The 24789-nt window shown below is 39.6% G+C and overlaps 1 protein-coding gene across 1 annotated transcript in view; it reads right to left on the bottom strand.

The window, feature by feature from the left end:
• Positions 1–22697, bottom strand: part of LOC109406155 (RING-box protein 2) — a 226138-nt gene extending 203441 nt beyond the window's left edge. Inside the window, exon 1 of the mRNA XM_062852848.1 lies at positions 22455–22697. Within this exon, the coding sequence (XP_062708832.1) occupies positions 22455–22602 (148 nt within the window). The 5' untranslated portion in view covers positions 22603–22697. The remainder of the gene's footprint in view (positions 1–22454) is intronic.
• Positions 22698–24789: the final 2092 nt, after the last annotated feature.

The following is a 24789-nucleotide window of genomic DNA, read 5'->3' as shown; positions in this document are numbered from 1 at the left end:
CCTGAAGTAACCCTTGGAGTAATCTCTGAAGGACTCCCTGAAGGAGTTATTGCTGTATTCCCCGGAGGAATCCTGGGGGAGTCCCTGAAAGACTTCCTGGAGGATTCCTTGAATGAATCCTGTAGAAATCCCTGAAGGAATTTCTGGAAGAATCCTTGGAGGAATTCCTGAAAGAATTTCTGAAGGGATTCCTTGATGAGTCCTGGAAATCTTGGAGGAATTCAAGAAGGATTTCCTGGAGGAATCCCTGAAAAATTCCTGGAGGGGTCTCTGAATGAATTTCTGCAGGAATTCATGAAGGAATTCTTGGAGGAATCCAAGAAGGAATTCCTAGAGGAGTCCCTGAAGGAATTTAGGAAGAATCTCAGATGGAATTCCTAGATAAATCAATGAATCATAAGGAATCCCTGGAGAAATCTCTGGAGCAATTTCTGGAGGAATTCCTGTAGTAATCCCTTGATGAATACCTGAAGGAATTCTTGGAGGAATCCAAGATGGTATTCCTGGAGAATCTCTGAAAAAATCCTGTAGAAATCCCTGAAGGAATTCCTGGAGGAATGTTCGGAGTAATTTCTGGAGGAATCTCCGAAGAAATTCCAGGAGGAATCTCTAGAGGAATTCCTGGAGGAGTCCCTGAAGGAATTCCTGGAGGAATCCTTGAAAAAAATCCTGGTGAAATCTCTGAAGGAATCTTTGGAGGAATTCATGGAGGAGTTCCTGAAGGAATTTCGGAGGAATCTCAGATGAAATTCTCAGACAAATCAATGTAAGAATTCCTGAAAAACTTTCTGGAGGAATCCCTGAAGGAATTCCAGGAGGAAGCTCTGGAGCAATTCCTGGAGGAATCTCTGTAGTAATTCCTGGAGGAATCTCTGTGGATATTCCTGGAGGAGTCCCTGAAGGAATTTCTGGGGAATCTTCGATGGAATTCCAAGATGAATCAATAAAGGAATCCCTGAAAAACTTTCTGGAGGAATCCCTGAAGGAATTCCTGATGGGATTTCTGGAGGAATACCTTCAGAAATCCTTAGAGGAATCTCTGGAGGAGTCCCTGCAGTCATCCTTGGAGGTATGTATCCAGTTGTGCTTTTCCTGATCATCATTGTAATTTGTATGAAAAACCATAACCTTAAACCACAGACAAACAGACGTCTCACTCAACTCACTTCTCATCGTTACCCTTTTTACCGGTTAGTTAAAATATTTTGTAGTTCGCAAATCGCTCGGTCACGGCGCTCGCATCGTTTTTGCTCCTGTTTGACGTTTGCTCACTACTGCCACCTACTGAGTGGTTTGCGTAACACAGCCTGATTAGCATTGGGCGATTATGTTTTCGTCACGATGATTTTTATCGCAATTTGTCCCAAGTGATACGTCTGTTTGTCTGTGCTTAAACCATTTATGCCTTGTTTGGTCGATCAAATTTTACTCTTTTCGGATCTTACCGGAATTGGCTCCGAAATATATTTATTTATTTATTTATTCCGTCAAACAGTGTAGACGCCTATATGCGCCTATAAGAGATTGTAAATCGGATCAAATTTTTTTTTGAGAGCGTGTGTCAAATAAAATTTGGAACGATCATGCTCGTGTAAAAAAATGACAGGGCTCATCAGCTAATTTCATTCATCAGACTTTTTCTGAGATTCTTCATTACACCAACAAAGCTAGCCATGAAAATGTTTGACAATTCACAGGTCATTTTGACAGACCACACACATGCACGAAAAAGACGGATAATGTATTCTACTTTATCGATCTTGTTGCCGTCCTTTTCATGCTCATTATACATCTGTCAAAATGACCTGAGATTTGTCAGTCATTTTGAGGTTAGGTTCGTTGGTGTAATGAAGAATAACCAAAGCCTACAACTGTCAGCTGTCAAATTTGTGCTTCCTACCTTTCGCTCCCCTGCGTAGCTCAACAGCTCAGCATGATCCACCTTACGATGGGTTGATGAGCTGCCTGGTTGTTGTAGTTGAACAACTTATCGTGTAGCGTGACATCGATGTGACACCACCGACGTAACTCATCGAACAAACGATAGGTTCAATTGGAAGCACCTTTGGAGGATTCCCCAGAGAGAACTCTTGGAGAAATACTCTGAGGAAACTCCTGGAAAAATATCTGGAGAGAATTGCTGGGTAATCGCCAGAGGAAACTCCTGGAGGAATTCCCCATTCTCAAACCGATCCTCTGGAGGAATCTCTAGGGGAACTTACGAAAGAATCGCTGGAGAAAATACCCAAAGGAATCTTCAAAAGAAACTCCTGCGGGATTCCCTAAGTGATTACATTTTACGGAATTCCCAAAAAGGTATCCTGGAGGAATCTCCAAAGAAAATTCCTGGCGGAAACCTCAAAACGAATCCCCGTCGGAATCACCATGAGGAATTGTAGGATCGTAGTAGCCATGAATTGTATCATTGACATTTAGCTGTATCTAATAAATCATTATTGTTCCAACCACCACCAAGAGAACACTACATTTGGCGACGAGCATGAAAAATAAAGGAAAATGAAGCTTGCGCAAGTTAGAAGAACAACCGGGCTCATACAAAACCAAATTCCATATTTCAAGCAACATGAAAGGAAAAATCCCGAGGAGAAAATAATTTACTGTATGGTAAAGTGTAAATCATGGTGAAAGAAGAAAACAGATTGCTCTTAGGGATGATTCCAGTAGTCCTGACGATTGAGCCCGGATTCTCAGGGATGATTTTTACGCTGAGGGACATTTCCGCTCATTTGTAAAACCCGGAATCTTAGGGATGAAATCCAATCGAGAAGGCCTGGACCCGGAGCAGGTGAAATTTAAGGATTGCTCTTAGGGATGCCTCCAGAATTCTGACGGTGGACCCGGATTCTAAGAGATTACTTTTATGGTAAGGAAGAGTCATCCGAGAATCTTAGGGATGTAATCCAGCCGGGAAGATTTGGACCCAGAGCAAAGACAATGTGAGTCCCAGAGATGAACTTTTCGGGATGAAGCTCACATATAGAGCGGAACCCAAAGAATGGGATGACAGTACGCTGAAAATGGAATCCAGAGGCGATTCCCGATGCGGAACCCAATAATATGGGATGAAGTACGCAGATCTACTTGGAGTAGATGGAAAGGCGGAACCCTGTTGATGGGATGAAGTACACTGCTGTTAAACAGTGGAACCCAGTCAAAGGGATGAAGTACGCTAGGTGAATTATGAGACCCGGTGGTTATGCACGCGGGATGATTCTCTGAAAGCAGCTTGAGACCTGGAGGCGATCCTCAGGATGAATCTCAAAGCTGAAAATCTGGCTCTTTTAGGGATGAAGTATCTATATTAAATTGTACGCTTTGACTAGACATGTCTTTGTTCTTAGGGATGAAGTTCCTATATAGATATATATCTTACTGGAATCCCAGAATTTTGGATGAAGCTAAATCATGTTTTCATAGGACAATTTAAACTATAGAGAACCCGAAGAGCAGATCGGAGACCAATTCATTGAATGTCTCAGAAAAGGTTCTGGTACTTTTAGGGATGGCTTCCTTGTGTTTAGTTTTCACAATATATTCCACTTGGACTTTATTTGTAAAACTGTAAACATGGGGAACCCGAAGTACAGAAGACGAGATCACTTCATGGAACATCTCGATGTGATTTTTTTTACTCTGCGAAAATATATTTACTGATCAATGTATATGGTTGAAATATTTCCATTGAATAATTTTAGCTTGAGCTGATTTATCGCATGCTAGTTTAGCAGCAGATGTATTACTTTCCAAAACTGAAGACGTATTAAGCCAATTCAAAGGGAAATGCAGTAAGCTCTATTCTATAAGGAAACCCTATCGGTTGCTGGATAAGCATACATGTGAACCAAAAGAATAACAACAATGCGTAAGTACAAAGCAAATCACGGTAAGACGATTATCATTTATTATTGATGTATAAATTGGAACGTTAACGTACAAGCTAACGTGTAAATGTTGTTTTAGTGTGAAGTTTATAAACACTATACCTAGTGTTTTACATATTCAAAAATAGGACGCATGTCACACATATAACCCAGATGTAGGCGAAAATCAAATCCACATACAGTACACAGCACTTGAAAATGCTTAAAATTCAATTGACAATGCTCCATTAACTTTTCAGCATGCGCGCTGTTGTAAAAAGTTCAACACAACCCGAGCGCGTAGCACTTTCATTGCTTGATGGCGCGCGTCCTGGAAGGTTAAATTCTTATGTGAACTTTACAACACTCCATACAATTGGATATGTGTACATAGAAAAGTCGAGCACATTTCGCATTATAGAAATATGTCACCTTATTGCAATGGTCAGTTTAAGATAGGGTACAATGTTTAAATTTACGAAACATCTTAAAACCTGTAACTTGAAAGGGCATACTTGAACATCTTGTCCATGCAACATACATAGTTTTACACTTATCACTAGTCACTAAAATAATTTTGGATATAACCGCCTGCTGGCAAGCTGGCTATAGATTAATTGAAGAAACTATTATCATCCATTAAATTGCCAAAACACAAATTTCTATTAGAATAAAACAGAGTTTAAAAAGTATACACTTTAACAGAAAAAAAATTACTATTCATGTATAAATAGAGTAGTTGTTATGTATAAATAGAGCCATACTACTATGCCACATTACAAATATGCCAAGGATGACTGGATTTAAATTTCGATCTGAATGAATATTTTGATTAAGTATATTGATTGTATTTTCAAAATTCCATGTCACATGATAAATGTTTATAGCAAAACGTTGATTGCATAACTTTATTTTAAAATACCACAGCGAATTTTGCTACTACTGGTGTATAATATTTTTTTGTGAAACAGCGAATATCTCAAATAGTGTTTATGTTTTGTTTGTGGTTTACTTGTTAATAAAAAAAACGTCACATGCAATATAATACAATAACAAAGATTCTAGGAAACATGATTTTGATAATTATTTTATGTTTTGAATAAAAATAGTGTGACACATTTGCAACAAAATATTTGAAACAATTATAATTTGATTAATTTTAGAAAAAAAAAACCTAGTTTAAAAAAAATGCATTACTAAAGACAAAATCTCAACTATAGATGATGAATAGAATTGATTTTATATCTAACATATATAAATTTGGCATGTACTTCAATTGGGATCATTAGGGGTACCCGGATTATTTTATCATTGGATTCTCCACCCAAAAATGAGCTCTATTGATTAGGTTATAGAAAATAGCAATATTTTACTTACTAAACAACCCAATTGCAGAGAAATTAACACGTTGGTTGTCTCAAATTTGAAGATAATATTACATAAGAAACGTATCAAGACTTCAAAATAATTAAAAGAGAAGAAAATATTACAAGAATGAAACCACAAGGAAATTATTAACATAGATGGCTCAGGAAAACAAGAAACTGGAAGATATGACAGCTGTATTACTAACAAGCTAACATAATGGCTGAGTTGATTTTATTACTGTTTCTTTATATCCAAGTCGAATTCCCTATTATTTCAGTCATCATTTCAGATACTTCCCATTCGTGAAACAGCAATCGGAAGAAGAAACGCACATGTCGCACTACTGGCACTTTGGTTCTGGATGACGGTCGAATTAATTAATTTGTGGGCCACTCTTCTTCACAACTGGTTGGTCAGGAGTCTGGACTGAATGTTCACTGTATATGTATAAAGACAATGAAGATCTTATTCAATATTAACAAGTATTAGATATAGAAATATTTGATAGAAGTATAAAAGAAGGGAAAGATTGTAGGATCGTAGTAGCCATGAATTGTATCATTGACATTTAGCTGTATCTAATAAATCATTATTGTTCCAACCACCACCAAGAGAACACTACAGGAATTCCTGGTGGAATCTTCAAAAGGAGCTTCTGCAAAGGACATTCCTGACTGTATTTGTAAAGGGAAATACTGGCGAAAGCCCCTGACTGAATCCCTGGCGAAGTCCCAGACGGATTTGGCTGGAGTTCCCCTACGTAATTCCCGGCGGAATCCTCAGACGGGATTCCCGGTGGAATCCCAAGAAGATTACCAAAGGAATGACAGGAACGAGTTCCCGGTTCCTCATAAGGAGCTCTTAACCGAGATCTTAACGGATTCTCCAGAGGAAATCATGGCGGAATCGTCAGAGAGAATTCTTTGCTGAATCTCCAAAGGGAATTCCTGTTCTAAAGGGAAATCCTGTTAAAATCTCAAGACGGAATTCCTGACGGAATCTTCTGAGGGAATTTTAGGCGGAATCTTAATAGGAAATTCTTGGCCGAATTTCCAGAGGAAATTTTTTGTTGAAACTCCACAGGAAACTCCTGGCGGAACCTTCAGAGAGAATTCTTTCCAGAATCTTCAGAGGGTATCTGTTGGAATTTACAGATGGAATTCCTGGCTGAACCTTCTGAGAGAATTTCAGATGGAATCTCAAGAGGGAGATCCCAGCGGGATCCTCCCAACAAAATCCCATGACAGAATTCCCAGTGAAATCTCCAGAGGAAACCCTTGGCACTCTAGAGGGAATTTCCTGCGGAATCCCTAGTGGGAATATCCTTCCGAAACCGAAGAGAAAATCCCAAAGGGAATTCCTATTAAAATCAGCTAAAATTGAGCTGAAAGGATACTCGGCAGAATTACCAGGAAGAATTACAATAAGATCTGTGAAACATCCAAACCTTTGACGTTTGTTTTGCTACTTTTCAAAAATGGGTTACCTTGATTTTCCATCCAAGCATGCAACATTTGAATAAATCACGCGCAACAAAAAACTGACAGCACAACTCATCAAAATTACTCACCAAAGACGTTTGGTGATTTTACCAACACAGCTAATGTATCGAGCACTCGTTGTGGCAGGCTATTTACTCGACATCTATCGACAAACTCGTTTTGTATAATTCGACAACTATCGAGTCACATGAAATTATGGTCGACTCAAGTTATAAAATAGACCCCGATGTCTGTATGTGTGTATGTATGTATGTTTGTGAGCAAAAAAAGTTCACTCACTTTTGAAGCACTTTCCATTGGCCGGATTATAGCTTAAATCGAACCGGAATTTTACCACATTGTTTGCTATTAAATATGGTCCAGATCGGTAAAGGCGTTCCGGAGTTAGGGCCATTTCAGTGATCCAGACCAGCACCGCACACTGGGGCAGAACGCAGTTATGGACAGACAAAACCTCTAGTGCTTTGGATATCCATCCTAGAGGTTTGGTGTCTTTAGAGAAGTGTCTTTAGAGAAGTGTCTTGTGAGAGTTTTGACTAAAACCTGGTAACTCATTAATTGATCTAGATAAGTTGCAACTGATCTAGATCAGTTTTAGCTTTTTATAGAAGCGTCATAGAAGAAAACTTTCTTTTGCAAAGTTGTTCATTCTGATATTTTTGACATTTCTTCCGAAGACATTTATACTCTATAATGCACACGAAAGGCACAGTGGGCTACTTTACTGAAAAAGTCGGAAAAAATCGATTTTGATCAATATTTTGAAGTAAAAAAATCAGAAAAAAAATCGAACGTCAGGTTAGCAAAAACATATAAGAAAAAGATTATTCCATAACAAAAACTTACATAATCACGGAAATTGGAGGTTTTTCTTATTTAAATAACAAAAAAAAAGGTGATTTACAATTTATTTGATAACTCATGAAGCAGCAGGCGAAGGCAGCTAATTTTTTGGCCAAAACATGTCAATACCACTAGCATCGATACAGTGGGGAAAGAAAAGTGGGGTAACTCCGGGCTTTTGCTATATACTAGTATGAAATCACCACGAAAATAAATGAAAATTGACCATTAAGATCAATTTTTTGAACTCCAAACATGATGTAAAGCAATTTTCCGATTGGTTTTTAATGTAACATGTCTGGGTAATTACTGTGATAAAACATGAATACAATAAATAGATATTAAGTGTTGCTCTGGCCAGTATATGCCATGTGAAAGTGTATCTAGATATGTTATTTTTATTGATTTGGACCATACGTCTTGACAAACAAATAAATACCAAATATTTGTAGGGTGGGGCGGGGCAAGATGGGTCACCTAAGGATGGATCACCATAACTTTGTAAATACAGATCGTATGGGTTTGTATTCGTCCTCTACTCTTCAATACACTAGCTACCTATGCTAAAAGTCGATAAAAAGTTCATTAAATACAAAACATGATGTTAAACAAGCAGTTTTAAAAAGCGATCGATTTTGCGCCGTGAAAAAAGTGCGGGGCAAGATGGGTCACCTTTTAAGTAATTCACATTTTCTCAACAAAAACGTCAAAATATAAGATTTGTTCCGCATTCATATATGCTCCATATCCATACTGAGTAAACAAGAGCTACTAGTAAACATTTTATAAATTTATTTGGAATATAAAAAAAAACTTGAAACTTGAAAATCGATGTTTTCACTAAAAAAATATCATAATTTTATGTTATAATTTTGAGCGTTCATTCCGCTTGATTGAAGTCATTTATGAGATAGTCTTGTAATAAAAAATAAATAACTTTTGAATGCTCCAAAAATACGTTCAAAATTAAAGGTGACCCATCTTGCCCCGCGGCTGTTTATATGGAGATTATATGGAATGTATCGCACAAGAAAAATGGCTAAAACCAAATATTTTTTTATTTCCAATGAGAGTGAATAATTTTTCAATCAATGCCCGAAACTTTTGTATATTCATACTGGTCATCTAACAAAATTATTAACAGAATCAAATGGCACTGACCCATCTTGCCCCGCGGTCCATCTTGCCCCGCCCCACCCTATGTGCGCTTCAACAGTATTATTGAATTAAAAAATATCAGATTTGGTTATTGAGCATATATTCATAAACAAAGGTCAAATCAAATGAATTATCAGTATGTAATATATTTTACGATAATTTCAATCTGTGAACTGCCTCAAAAAATCTGGATATGTTCCATTGCTCTCTCGCTACGTTTATCAGGCATATGTTCTAAGATAGTCGAACACATAAAATTAGTTTCACCACCTTCTGCTATTATATGAGTATATATATACAACAATATTATTACTTGAGGTCCCTCTCAATAAACATCTAGATATACATTCATAAGGAACATATTGACCTAAAAAGCGCCAAACCAATTTTAATAAAAATGTGCTTCATCACAAAAATTCTCCAGACAGCAAAAAATAATCCAAAAATTGTTTTCCATCATGTTAGGTTTTCAAAAAATTGGCCTCAATTGCTAATTTTCATTTATTTTAGAGATGATTTCATACTTGTATATAGCAAAAGCCCCGAGTTACCCCACTTTTCTTTCCCCCACTGTATCGATGCTAGTGGTATTGACATGTTTTGGCCAAAAAAAGATAGCTACCTTCGCCTGCTGCTTCATGAGTTATCAAACAAATTGTAAATTACCTTTTTTTGTTATTTAAATAAGAAAAACCTCCAATTTCCGTGATTATGTGAGTTTTTGTTATGGAATAATCTTTTTCTTATATATTTTTGCTAACCTAACGTTCGAAATTTTTTTCTGATTTTTTTACTTCAAAATATTGATCAAAATCGATTTTTTCCGACTTTTTCAGTAAAGTAGCCCACTGTGCCTTTCGTGTGCATTATAGAGTATAAATGTCTTCGGAAGAAATGTCAAAAACATCAGAATGAACAACTTTGCAAAAGAAAGTTTTCTTCTATGACGCTTCTATAAAAAGCTAAAACTGATCTAGATCAGTTGCAACTTATCTAGATCAATTATTGAGTTACCAGGTTTTAGTCAAAACTCTCACAAGACACTTCTCTAAAGACACCAAACCTCTAGGATGGATATTCAAAGCACTAGAGGTTTCGTCTGTCCATAACTGCGTTCTGCCCCAGTGTGCACCGGTAGAACTGCCCGTAGGGTGAGGCGGGGCAAGATGGGTCAGTGCCATTTTCGGGCGCATTACTCATGTTTTGATTATGTTAATAATTTTGTTAGATGACCAGCATGAATATACAAAAGTTTCGGGCATTGATTGAAAAATTATTCACTCCCATTGGAAATAAAAAAATAAAATGGTTTTTAGCGATTTTTCTTATGCGATACATTCCATATAATCTCCATATAGACGGCCGCGGGGCAAGATGGGTCACCTTCAATTTTGAACGTATTTTTGGAGCATCCAAAAGTTTTTTTTTTATTACAATACAAGACTATCTCATAAATTACTTTAATCAAGCGGAGTGAACTCTCAAAATTATAACATAAAATTATGATATTTTTTTTAGTGAAAATATGGATTTTCAAGTCGCCTTAGGACCCCTCAAATCGTAAAGTTTTGTATATTCCAAATAAATTTATAAAATATTTACTAGTAGCTCTTGTTTACTCAGTATGGATATGGAACATATATGAATGCGGAACAAATCTTATATTTTGACGTTTTTCGTTGAGAAAATGTATGTCAATTACTTAAAAGGTGACCCATATTGCACCGCGCTTTTTTCACGGCGCAAAATCGATCACTTTTTAAAACTGCTTGTTTAACATCATATTTTGTATTTAATGAACTTTTTATCGACTTTTAGCATAGCTAACTAGTGTATTAAATAGTAGCGGATGAATACGAACCAATACGATTTGTATTTACAAAGTTATGGTGATCCATCCTTATGTGACCCATCTTGCCCCGCCCCACCCTATATAAAACTGTACCAAGCCCCATTCTGCGTTACATCAAACTGCGGCGATTTTTGTAACCTTAAGCATGGTTGATGCTTTTTTTTGCGGAAATCAACATTAGAGACCAGAAATTCCATGATGTCGGCCCAAAATTCAAGGTGGCAGCCTAATATTCAAGATCTCTCTCTCTCTTCATGGCGTAACGTCCTCACTGGGACAAAGCCTGCTTCTCAGCTTAGTGTTCTATGAGCACTTCCACAGTTATTAACTGAGAGCTTCCTCTGCCAATGACCATTTTGCATGCGTATATCGTGTGGCAGGCACGAAGATACTCTATGCCCAAGGAAGTCAAGGAAATTTCCTTTACGAAAACATCCTGGACCGACCGGGAATCGAACCCGTCACCCTCAGCATGGTCATGCTGAATACCCGTGCGTTTACCGCCTCGGCTATATGGGCCCCATTCAAGATGGTGGTTCTAAATACAAGTTGTCGGCTGTTCAATATAGTTTTAGGATCTAAAGCCATGCAATATGGATATATTTGGAATGAGGAAGAAGTCTGGACTCCACAAATGGCTACCAAAATATCCAAGATGTCGGTCTTATATACAAGATTGTTATTGCATTGCGATCAGGCTAAGGCCGGGGTGGCCTCTGCTGTACATAGTAGCCGCCTCCATTCCACTCGGTCCATGACTGTTTGTCTCCAGTTCGGTACTCTGCGTAGGGTCCGCAGATCGTCCTCCACTTGGTCGACCCACCTACCTCGCTGCGCTCCACGTCTTCTTGTACCGGTCGGATAGCTCTCGAGAACCATTTTAGTCGGGTTGCTATCCGACATCCTGATGACGTGACCCGCCTGATGACGTGATTCGCCTTCTCCAAGTCCCGTCTTCCATCTGCACTCCGCCGTAGATGGTACGCAACACCTTCCGTTCGAAAATTCCAAGGGCGCGTTGGTCCTCTGCACGTAGGGTCCATGTTTCGTGCCCATAGAAGACGACCGGTCTAATCAGCGTTTAGTAGATGGTTAACTTCGTGCTACAGCGAACTTTATTCGATCGTAGAGTTCAGCGGAGTCCAAAGTAAGAACGATTACCTGCCGCAATGCGCCTCTGAATTTCTCTGCTGGTGTCGTTTTCGGCGGTTACCAGTGAGCCCAAGTACACGAATTCTTCAACCTCCTCGATTTCATCACCGTCAATATAAATTCGGGGTGGCAGGCGCGGTGATTCCTCCCTGGAGCCCTTTGCCATCATGTACTTTGTCTTCGACGCATTAATGACTAATCCGATTCACCTGGCTTCACTCTTTAGTCGGATGTACATTTCCGCCATCGTCTCAAATTTACGAGCAATAATATCAATGTCATCAGCGAAACCAAGCAGCTGAACGGACTTCGTGAAAATCGTTCCACTCGTGTTTGTCCCCGCTCTCCTAATTACACCCTCTAACGCAATGTTGAACAGCAAGCACGAAAGACCATCACCTTGCCGTAACCCTCTGCGAGATTTGAAGGGACTCGAGAGTGTCCCTGATACTCGAACTACGCACATCACTCGATCCATCGTCGTCTTGATCAATCGTATCACTTTATCCGGGAATCCGTAATCGTGCATAATCTGCATAATATACAAGATGGCGGATCCAAAATCAAGATGGCGACTGTTTAATGGCGTTTTAGGCTCTAAACCATGCAATATGGGTATATTTCGCATAGAGAAAATGTCTGAACTCCAAAAATGACGACGGGAATATCCAAGATGGCGGTCTAAAATGGCGGCTATTTAATGGAGTTTCATGCTATAAATCCATGCAATATGGGTATATTTTTTTTTTTTTGGTTTTATTAACGACCTTTTAACCCTAGGGTCATTCAGGTCGGCGAGATTTATTTTGCAATTCAAAAGCTACAATTTTTTGTTCCAATCTTTTGTTTCTTCTATCGAATCGAGTTATCCATCCATCTATGTCTCCAGGGTCGGGTTCTGGTTCAGTGTCTGTATTCAATTGAACGGTGCTTACGGTCTCCATATCACTATCCGTTTCTTCACTCACGCATTGTTCTTCAGGCTGCTTTGTTGGGATAATTTTATGTGTCTGCTTGCGATCGGGTTTTTTCCTTGGTGGTGATTTTGTTTTGGCTTCGTTGGCTTGGTTGGTGTTATCGCCATCAGCAGTCCGTTTCGATGCCTGCTGAAGTTGTTTCATTTGAGATGATTTCTGCAATGGTGCGCTTGGTTGTGTCATCGGGGATGCGGATGATGTTTTAATTGAACCTTCTTTGGCAGCTTCCTTCTTGGCATTTGAGCATGTTTTTCCCGGATGTATGTTCTGCATACAGTGGCGACATGATTTTAATTGATTTTTGTAAGAAACTAAAGTTTCTTCGCCGTGCACTGTGACGTAGGATTTAATGTGACTTCGTAGTGTCATCCTCGCTACTCGGACGCCACTAGAAACTCCTTTGTAAGGGAATGATGGTCCCCAAACCAGTTCCTTCACGGAATGTACATCTCCGTACTGCCGTAAATATGCAGCAAGCTCGTTGTTGGAAATACTCTCCGAAAGATCATGAATTTTCACTTCAATACTATCGTCGTCTAAGGCAAGGCGCACAGTATACTTAACGCCTTTCACTTCTATTTGGTGCTTTTCGTTGTGGAGCTCAACAACGGTTTCAGCAACTTGTTGGCTGACGCACTTCACATACACGCAGTTTTGGGCATGGCTCATCTGAAGCCTTTTAACATCACTTAATTGTAAACCGACAACTTTGTGAAGAAAGGAATGTATTTCTTCAAACGAAGGACGAACCGGGAAGTTAGTGAAATCCACTTTAAAAGTGCTTCCACGCAAGCCGATAACCGCCATGGGCGGCAAACAATGTAGTTATCCCAACAATGAAGAAGGAAGTTCAATACGTCCGAACTGAACCGATGCCTAAGCAGAACTGTATGGGTATATTTGGTATGGAGAAGATGACGAGAGTTAAAAATTAACGACCAGAATATCCAAGATGGCAGGCTAAAATCCAAGATGGCGGCCCAAATTTAAGATGGCGACTGGTAAACGAAGGTTTAGGCTCTAAAATCATGAAATATAGGTATAATCAATACCTAGAAGATGCAAGAAGGACCTACTAGGGCCATATAAGGCCATAGAGTGTAGTAGCAAACTAGCATTCAAATCAACAAACGTCATACTTAGAGCAAAAACCTGGGATTTCTTTATGAATTCCTCCAAAAACACCTTCCGAAATCCCCTTGGAAATCCCTCCATGTATTCCTTCAGGAATGCCTCAAGCGACATCTCCAGGATTTTTTCCTCTATGGACGTCTTGCGGGGTTCGAATGGTGTTTTTTTCATGGCTTGTTCCAAGAAATACTTAAGAAATTCCTTAGACGATCCCTTCAGAATTTTTTACAGATACCTCTGAAGGGATGCATCGACGAATTCACCCAGAAATTTCCCTATATCTTGATTATATCATGGATTCTTCCAGAGAATTCCATCTGGAATTATTCGAAGCATTTCTGCAAAAATCTCTTTCACGAACCCTTTCAGCAAATTCTACCAAAGATAATTCAAAAATAATTAAAGGATACCTTTAAAATGTTGTACAAGACATCCTTTATGAGTTCATTCAATGATTCCTTAAATAGTTTGTCCAGAAATTACTGCAGACATGGGTTTTTCAGATTTTAATACAGGGATTCCTACAAAAAATCTTTTAGGAATTCATTAAGAAAGCTTTCCTGAGATTTCCGTTTTCATGGGATTTCTTACGGGATTCCTCATGGGATTTCTTCAGGAATTCCTCCAGGCATTCCTCCAAGAAAACCTCCAGGGATTCATACGAGAATTTCTTCTGTGATTCTTTCAGAAACAACTCGTGGAATTGTGTCCAATATTGCTCCAGGTATTTCCCCAGGAATTCTTCTAGAGATTCCTTCAGGAATTCTTCCTGGAATTCACTCATGAACAACTTCAGGAATTAATCTAGGACTTCGACCAGGAACTGTTATGGGATTACATAAGGAATTCCTCAGAAATTCTTCAAAATCTCCTCCAGGGATTCCTTCAGGAACTTCAACGCCGATTGCTCCAGGAGTTCATCCACGAACTTTTCTTAGGACCCTTTCTGGTTTTAGCGATTTCTGCAGTACTTCTTTTGGGATTCCTCTGGAAATTCCTCCAGGGATTCCTCAAAAAAAAAAAAACTTCCAAGGATTCTATTGGGAATGCCTCTAAAAAATCCTCCAGGTATTCCTCTGAGCATTTTTGCAGGGATTCTTCCAGGAATTCCTCTAGAAATTTGTTCAGAGACTCCATTAGAGACTCCTCCAGAAATCCATAAAGACATTCCTCTAAGATTTTCTCCTCAAGTTCCTCCAGGTATTCCGCCAAACATTCCTCCAGTACTTCCTCCATGCATTCTTCCAGGAATTGCTTTAGGGATTCCCATAGGAATTCCTCCAGTAATATATTCTTCCAGTAATATATTCTTCCAGGGATTCCCCCAGGGATACCTGCTGGAAATGCTCCAGTGATTTTTCAAGAAATTCATGCAGGCATTTCTCTGGCGCTTTCTCCAGAAATGCCTCCAGAGATTCCTCTAAGATTTCCCCCGGGGATACCTCAATGTATTCCCTAAGCCCTAAGGACTTCCTCCACTCATTCCCCCATGAATTCCATTAGCCATTACCCTTGGAATTGCTTCAGGAATTTCTCTCGGGATTCCACTAGGTATTGTTACTAGGGATTCCTTCAAAGATTTTCCCAGAGATTCCTTCAGGAATTACTTTAGTAAGATGTTGGGGTCAATATGGCCCAGACAGGCACGCGAAACATGCACGACGCCAGCGTGTTACATCAATCTTAACATCCTAGAAGCATTAATTATTCCTCCAGGAAATGCTCTAAAAATTCCTACAGAGATTTTCCAGGAAGTGCTTCAGGAATTCCTCCAGGAATCCCACAAAGATTTCCCCTAGGAATTCCTCCAGGAATTCTTCCACGGATTCCTCCAAGAATTCCTCCAGAGATTTCTCCAGGAATTCATTCAGCGATTCCTCCAGGCATTCTTACAGGCCTTCTCCCAGAAGTTCTTCTAGGAGTCCTTCTTGAATTTCTTCAGTAATTCTACCTAGAATCCTTCTGAAATCCCTCCTATGATCCAAAATATTCTCCAAGAACTTCTCCATGGATTGCTGCAGGAGTTATAGTTAATCCAGGAATTCCTCCAGGAATTCCCACAGAAATTTGGTCCACATTATTCCTCTAGGAATTTCTCCAGGTAATCCCTCAGTGATTCAGAAATTCTTCCTCGAATTTCTCCAGGAATTCCTTCAGAAGTCAATTTCTTGATTTTGCTTTGGCTGACCAAGCCATGTGGGAAATTACACTGTTGAAAATGCTTTGACAACCATGTGCACAACAGAACACGTGCTCGATGAACAAATTGAGATTTGAAATTATGAAAAGAAATCCACGTACTCCGGTGAGACTCGAACTCACGACTCCCAATTCGCTAGACGGGCGCTTCTATTCCTTCAAGCTACGGAGTCACACGACTATCTCCGTCGCCAGCAGGCCTAGAACTGAACTCGATTCCACAATCGCACATGGTTATCTTCTTTTCACAATCCAAACCCCCTTCGGATGGGATTAGATGAACATCTAACACATTGTCTGTTGTGCACATGTATGTCAAAGCGAGAGAGGAAGTTATTTTTAATTGTCGAGAGCTTCGGGCACTGCCTCCCAATCACTTATTGGTATGGCAATTAGTGTGCAGTCGGACTCTCGATGGGTCGGTCCTCGGCCGACCGAATACGGTAAGGGTGACCGTAGCACCTTACAAATGTCAATTTCTTGATTTTGCTTTGGCTGACCAAGCCATGTGGGAAATTACACTGTTGAAAATGCTTTGACATCCATGTGCACAACAGAACACGTGCTCGATGAACAAATTGAGATTTGAAATTATGAAAAGAAATCCACGTACTCCGGTGAGACTCGAACTCACGACTCCCAATTCGCTAGACGGGCGCTTCTATTCCTTCAAGCTACGGAGTCACTCGACTATCTCCGTCGCCAGCAGGCCTAGAACTGAACTCGATTCCACAATCGCACATGGTTATCTTCTTTTCACAATCCAAACCCCCTTCTTCCTAGTTCGAGAAGTTCCTTAAGAAATTCTTCCAGAAGTTCTTCCAGGGATCGCTCTTTCAGATAGTAGATTGAGATTTTTTCAAGAAGACTCACGAATGCTTTCAGGAGTTACATCAGAGATTTCTCCAGAAGCTGGAATTCCTACAGGAGTTTCTTCAGGGTATCTTTTAGGAGTTCCTTCAATAATTACCTTAGTATTATAATCAAGTAATTTTTTGAGGGATCTTTCATGTAGTTTCTACAAGAATTCCTCAAGGATTTCCTTCTGGAATTCTTTAGAGAATACCTCCTGCAAATCCTTCCCCCTACCCGGAAACATCCGCTGAAAATCCTTCGAGGATTCCGCCTGGAGATCCTGTGGATAGTCCTACCGGAATTCCATCGAGAATTTCCCTGGGGGAATCCCTGCAGGGATTTTTCTTGCAATTTCTTCGGGAATTCCTCCTAGACTTCCTTCAGGGGTTCCCCTGGACTTCCTTCGGGGATTCCTCCTGGCTTTTTCCTGGATTTTTTTCGGGGATTTCTGTTGGAGTTCCTCCGGAGATTCTTCCTAGATTTTCATTCGGGGTTTCCTCCTAGACTTCCTTCGAGGATCCCTCCTGCATTTATTTTCGAGGATTCCTTTTTATATTCCGTCAAATTTCTTTGATGGTTCCTCTTAGAAATCTTTCAGAGATTCCACCTGGATTCGTCATGGAATTCCTTCGGGTATTCCACCTAGACATCCTTCATGGATTCCTCCTAAAATTCTTTCGGAGCTTTCTCCTGTTATTCTAACGTGGATTTCTCCTGAAATTTCTTCGGGGTTTCCTCCTGGAGTTTCTTAAGTGATTTCTCTTAAAATTCCTTCGGAGATTCTTCCTGAATTTGCTTCAGTGATTACTCGTGAAATTCCTTCCGGAGTTCTTCTGGAAATCCTTTGGGAATTCCTTCTTGAATTGCTTCAGTGTCTTCTCCTAGAATTCCTTCGGAGATTTTTACTGAACTTCCTATGGGAATTCCTCTTGAAACCCCTTCAAGTATTCCGCTTGGAAATCCTTCGGAGATTCCTCCCAGAATTCCTTTAGGGGTTCCTCCTGAGATTCCTGCAGGGATTTCTTCTTTCATTTCTTCGCGTATTTTTCCAGGAATTGATTCAGGAATTCTTCCAGGAATCCGGTCGAATATTCCTGCTGGACCTCCTTCAGGGATTTCTCCTGGACTTCCTTCGGGGATTCCTCCTGGAATTAATTCGAAGATTCCTCCTTAAATTCCCTCGGGGATTCCTTCTACAGTTCCTTCGGGGATTTATCCTGAAATTTCTCTGAGGATTCCTCCTGATATACGGGAATTCCTCTTCGATTTTTTTCGGAGATTTCTCCTGGAATTCTTTCGGGGTTTCCTCCTGGAATTCCTGCGGGAACTCTTCCTAGAATTATGTCAGGGTTTTCTCATGGAATTCCTACGAGGATTCCTATTGGATATTTTTCGATGGTTCCCCCTAGAAATACTTTGAGGATTTCTTCTTAAATTCCTTCAAAAAAATGTGGAATTTGTTTGGGAAGTCCTCCTGGACTGCCTTCATCAAATCCTCCTGGGTTTTTTTTTCGAGAATTTCTCTTAATATTCCGTCGTGGTTTCCTCTGGTAAATCCTCTAAGACTATTTTTCGGAGATTCTTCCTTTCATTCTTTCAAAAAATCCTCATGGAATCATTCCTCCCGGAATTTTTCCATGATTTCCTTCTTGAATTTCTTCGGTGATTTCTCCTAGAATTCCTTTGGGAATGTCTCCTTGTATTCGAAGATTCTTCTTGCAGTTTTTTTGGAGGATTCCTTCTTAAGTATCTTTAGAGATTCCTCCTCCACTTCCTATGGAGATTCGTCTCAGAATTCCTTCGGTGTTTCCTTTTTGAGGAATCCGCTTTTGATTCCTTCGGAGATTCCTCCCGGAATTCCTTCGGAGGTGACCTCTGAAATTCCTGCAGGAATTTCTCCTGCAATTTCTTCGGGGATTTTTCAAGACTTCTTTCGCAGATTTTTCCTAAAATTCACTCGGGGATTTCTCCTGATCGGGGAATACACCTGGAATCCCTTCGGGATTTTCTCATGGAATTCCTTTGGTGATTTCTCCTCCATTTCTTCGGCGATTCTTGATGGAATTCCATCGGTAGTCCTCCTAGAATTCCTGCAGGATTTCTTCCTGGAATTCCTTCGGTCATTCTTCCTAGAATTCTTTCGAGAATTTCTCCTGGAATTCTGTCAAAGATTTCTCTTGGAATTCTTTCGGGGATTCCTCCTAGAGTAATTTCGGGGATTCCTTTTAGAATTCCTTCAGGGTTTCTATTGAGGGGTTCTTCCTTCGAGGATTTTTCCTAAAATTCTTTCAAAGATTTCTCCTGATATTTTGTCGGGAAATCTTTCTGGATTTCTTTCGGCATTCCATTTTGAAATTCCTATGGTGATTCCTCTTGGAATTTCTTCGGACATTCCTTCTAGAATTCCTTCAGACATTCCTTCTAGTATTCCTCCGGGAATTCCACTTAGACTTCCTCCAGGGATTTGTCTTACACTTCCTCCGGGATTATTCCTAGAATTCCATCGGAGTTTTCTGCTGGAATACCTTATGGGGTTCCTCCTGAAATTCTTTCGAGCATTCCTCATAGAATTCTTTCGGAAATTCCTCCTAGTATTCTCTCTGGGATTTCTGCTGGAATTCCTTCAAAGATTTCTTCTTGATATTTTTCGTTGATTCCTGCTTGAAATCCTTCGGAGATTCCTTCTCGAATTCCGTAGGGGATTCATCCTGAATTTCCTTTGGAAATTCCTGCTGTAATTCCCTTGGGATTGCTGCTTGAAGTCATTTGGGGAATCCTCCTGGAATTTTTGTCGAAGATTCGTCCTAGATTTCCTTCTGAAATTCCTCTAAAACTTCTGAGAAAACAAAAGAAAAGCTATTTGGAATGCGACCAGGGTTTTGTTGAATAGTCCCTCTGTTATTGGCTGTTTCCGGTCAAAATGGATTTTTAGGCGGAATAACTTTATATCTTCCAACGTTTCGGCCCTTGGTTTGGGCCTCGGTACGCCTATAACCTCCCTGAGGAAGGCCCAAACCAAGGGCCGAAACGTTGGAAGATATAAAGTAATTCCGCCTAAAAATCCATTATGACCGGAAACAGCCAATAACAGAGGGACTATTCAAAAGAAAAGCTGTAGAAAAATCAATATTCAATTGCCCTTCATTTGCAATGGAGTAATGCAACGTTCATTACACTAAGGATACCAGTAATGTCTCATTATTCATTTCCAATTATAAATATTTGTTATCCTTGACCTCGAAACAGCCGCGAGTACTTCGGCTTCCCAAACTAATATAGTATTAGGAAGAAACATCACAGAATACAAATATGGCTGCCACAATGACCGACTTGATCTTCTACTCACGTTTTCAAGGGAGTGTAGAATTAGCATTTAAGTTAAAATACACAAAAATAAAATTAAAAAAAAAAAACGTTTTCAAGAGCACCAATCTTAAAAATTCGCAAACAAATGCGCTCGATTGAGAAAAGCTACCTTTTTTGCAAATGAGCAAAACCACGATAAACAAGTGCGGCTTGGTTCGATGCTTTGTTCGTCAAATTTGTGCATCTAAAGTATGCAAAATTGCAATGGGATTTTTTACTGTTTCACCTTAAAGCAGTTAAAAATTTGAAAAATGCAAACAACTTAAAAACAAAAATGTACAAATCATTTCGGCTCATTTATGATCATCACAACAAACATTTTAGCTGTCCAGGAGTGGAACAAAAATAACTCTTATCTTGAGCAAACTTTAGTGACGGATCCGAACAGAAATAAAAAAAGGTATTCATTTTAACGCAATAGTTTATGTCATCAATGGCATGAAAAAGCTCAGACTACAAATTCCAGAACGTAATGACAACTTCTTCGCTTTGCCAATGTTGAAATTAAGGTCAAATTTTGGTCACGCCGATTCACGCCGCCGCCGCCGCCGCCGAAAGCTGCCACCGGCGTGACGCCGATGACGCCGCCGCCGCCGGTCAAAAATGGCCTTCACGCCGCCGCCGAGAAAAATATAGTCGGCGCACAGGTCTACTCCAGAGATTCCTCAAGACAGTACTTCAGGGAATTTCTCCATGATTTTTTTTTTCAAGAATTCATCCACAAATTCCTCCATAAATTTCTCTAGGAATCCCTGCGGGAATTCTTCAAGAAATATCTTTGAAAGTTTTCTCAGGGATTTCTCCCAGAACTTCTCCAGGAAATCATTCAGGGATTCCTCCAGGCTTTATCAGGGATTGTTCTAGGAACATCCAGATATACTTTCAGAAATGTCTCCAAGAGTTCCTCCAGGGATTTCTCTATGGTTACCCCAGTTATTGCACCATGAATTTCTTTAGATCAGATCGAAATTTTAAGGTTATTTTTTATCGCAAACTGCACTTCTTTCATTTCAGATGAATTAGATGTACATCCACACAACACATCTATTGTATATGTCAAGCCTAGGCGAGAGCACATGGTTTTTAGTATGTTGAAAGTCCTCTCACTTCTCATCGACGGCTGTGTGAGTCTTCTCGTGGTGTAGTTGGCAACGCGCCTGTCTAGTGAGTAGGAGTCGTGAGTTCGAGTCTCGCCGAGAGGTCGAGTAACTTTTTCGCAAATGCCACTCCAATTTGTCCCTTTCTCACTCACGCAAGTATCTGTAAAATCTAGCTTAATCTAGTTAGAAAAAATTCCACTGGGCTGGTTTAGCCGCAAATATCGATAATTATTTAAATAATCACAAAAAAGTCACTATGGGACGCAAAATCTATATAGTGGGACTAAAAACATGGTTTTACATGTACTTGGTTAGCTTATCAAAATAAACAGTTGATAAAATAGAAAATCCCATAAAAAATCGCAAACTTTCATTTCCCGGTACATAGAATTCCAACCCCATTTAGACATTTTCTTGTTTCGCTGAGACTTTTCTGATAAGGTATGAAACATTAGTGTACATGGATGGACCACATCCCATATATTTTTGGCCAAGTCTCTTTTGTCATGGGATCTTTTTAAGAAGTTACCTGCAATTATTCCTGGGATTTCATTGATTTTGAGAGGTCTTGAAGCAACCACCATTCATTAGCTCACATTATGCAATACAAAATGTTCTCTTTTAGATCTTAGATTAAATCTTATGAATCCATAATGTGAGGTAATACATTTATCTGGTTTTAATTATGATTTCATAATGTAGTGTTATAATTTATTGCTACTGTATCATTATTAAGTTTATCACTTAAATTATAGGTATAAACATTTTGATTCTGTGTAGGATGATGCAATGCACGCGTAATTTGGCCCAAGAGCGATTGTTTTATGCATAAACTGAAAAATTTTGAATCCGGAATCAGTTATTTTGTTGTTTATCGTTCAGTTTTAGTGACATGAAGCTTTCGCTCAAGAACCAAACCTTTCGTAGGTAAATTTGTAAAGTTAGTTTACGAGACTTATTCTGCACGGTTTGCTCAAGTTTGTTGCCTGCTTGTGACAAGTATTTCATCGTGGCTCATACTTCGTCCCCTATAAAACAAGATCTTACAAGTAGAAAAACAAATCACTCACCCATGACTTGCACCCGGCAAATGGCGCAGGTGTCGCACTCGACGTCCCAGCTCCACATTGCCACCGCATTCCACTTTTTCAGGGTGAACATTTTGTCCGGCTTCACATCGTCGAACTTATCGCACGAATTTTCATTCTCATCACCCATTTTTTTCGGAGTACTTGCACCACAAATCACTGCACACAAATTTTACACTGAATTGCACTGGTACGGAGTCGAACAGGTAAAAGAACGTAAACATAAACAATTTGATCAAACAGCTGATTTTAGAGATATGTCAAGTGTCCGACCCTTCAGAAGATGCAATTGTACTAAAACTTGTTCTAATATGTTCATGACCACAGTAAAGTTCATTTGATTTGGCAGTTATCAATGACTGGTTCATTGCAGCAGTTGGCCTTGACTTGGCCGGTCGGATATTTTCCTGCGTCTGACAGTTTTTTCTCTTTCTAGGAAGGAAAATTTTCAAGGACTATAACGGTTGGATTCGACTTGATTGAAGTTATTTAAGAGGATTTATGGTGGCATCGGATTGTAGGCGACTGGATTTGGTGTTTTCGAAGTTGGTGCTCAAAGGATCTGCGGTCTTGAAGAAGAAGGAAATTTCAAGCTAGGACAAGACAGATACAGCGAGAGTAACTCTGTTATCGAAGTGTTGCTCAGAATTCCTCTGGATAGCCCTGGATCACTCTAGTTTTCCTTAAGTGTTACCTGATACCAATGGACGTTCTAGCGGTCTTGCCCCATTTCCAGCTTCGTAAAGATGTTTCTGAATGGATTCGAACAAAAAGAGTTACTCAGGATTGCTCAGAGTTGCTCTGGATTTCACAGTGTCTTGCCCCTACATTTCAAGCTTCCGTTCGTTTGAGGATGGGGCTGGTTGAACTGTGGTCGAAGTTCGAAGCTGGTCTACCTTCAAGTTTTTTTTTTTACCAAGTATACGTTGTTGGAGAAATTATAAAGAAGGAAATTTCAAGCTTCTAATCGCTTATTGTTCGGCAGCGGTTCGTTGACCTGGGATTGGAGTGTGAAGCTGCTCTCCAAATTTATATCGAAGTTGTTTGGTAAAGCGAACAAAGTTCGCCGTCACACGAAGTTAACTATCTACAAAACGCTGATTAGACCGGTAGTTCTCTATGGGCACGAAGCATTGACCCTACGTGCAGAGGACCAACACACCCTTAGAGTTTCCGAACGGAAGGTGTTGCGTACCATCTACGGCGGAGTGCAGATGGAAAACGGGACTTGGAGAAGGCGAATGAACCACGAGCTGCTAAGAGAACCAACCATCGTATACCGCGAAAATCGGGAGGCTACGGTGGACGGGTCACGTCATCAGGATGTTGGATAGCAACCCGACTAAAATGGTTCTCGAGAGTCATCCAACCGGTACAAGAAGACGTGATGCGCAGAGAGCTAGGTGAGTCGACCAAGTGAAGGACGATCTGTGGAGCCTACGCAGAATGCGGAACGGGAGACACACAGCCATGGACCGAGTGGAATGGAGACGGCTACTATATAGGGGAGACTGGGGAGACTTGATCCCGTTTTCTTAATTTGCCTGTAATTTTAAGAAAAAACACAAAACTAATCCATTTTTCGTACAGGATAGCAGGTAAACATCTATTGCAAGTTTATACAAAACAGAAGGACTTTAAATTATTGTTAAAGTTTTCAAAACTGTGTTTTTATGGAGGCATGTCTTATGATGTATTTTTCAAAAATGGGTCAAAATTGATCCCCTTTTGAGCACATGATTAATTTAAAGGGAAAATGACTCCAGAGTCTTCCTATTCATTTTCTTTTTGAGTTTTCTCGCATTTTTGATGCATACGGTGTATTTGAAATTATAAGATTTCCTTAAATTGTTAAGGAAATGCCGTATCTTGAAAATGGGGAGACTTGATCCCCCTTTTATGGTTTGTACTAAAATAATAATTGTCAGACACGTTTTATCATTGAATATACTAGAATTCCGAGTAAATAGAGGCTTCCAAATTGAATTTTATTTTTCACATGTATAATGTGTGTGCAATCCTCGAGGGATCAAGTCTCCCCATGTCACTGTTGTATACACAAAGCTACATTAATTGAAATATTTATACAACAGCCTTATTTGAATAAATACGCTTGATAGTACTTTATTTATACTATGTGCTGTGAAATTTTTACACGATTTGGTTCAATTTTCACAAAGTTATTGAGATTTTTCAGAATCGCCTAAAAGATTTCTGAAAGACTGAAAACTAACCATCAGCCATTAAAAAATAATGCAATACGCAATTAAAATCAATTGTAGCCAAAACATTGTCGTCTTTCCAGAGGTCGTTTTGG

Source organism: Aedes albopictus, chromosome 2, assembly GCF_035046485.1.
Source record: "Aedes albopictus strain Foshan chromosome 2, AalbF5, whole genome shotgun sequence".
NCBI classification, from domain to species: domain Eukaryota; kingdom Metazoa; phylum Arthropoda; class Insecta; order Diptera; family Culicidae; genus Aedes; species Aedes albopictus.
The sequence above is the reverse complement of the archived record's forward strand: the minus strand, read 5'-3'. Positions and strand labels throughout refer to the sequence as shown.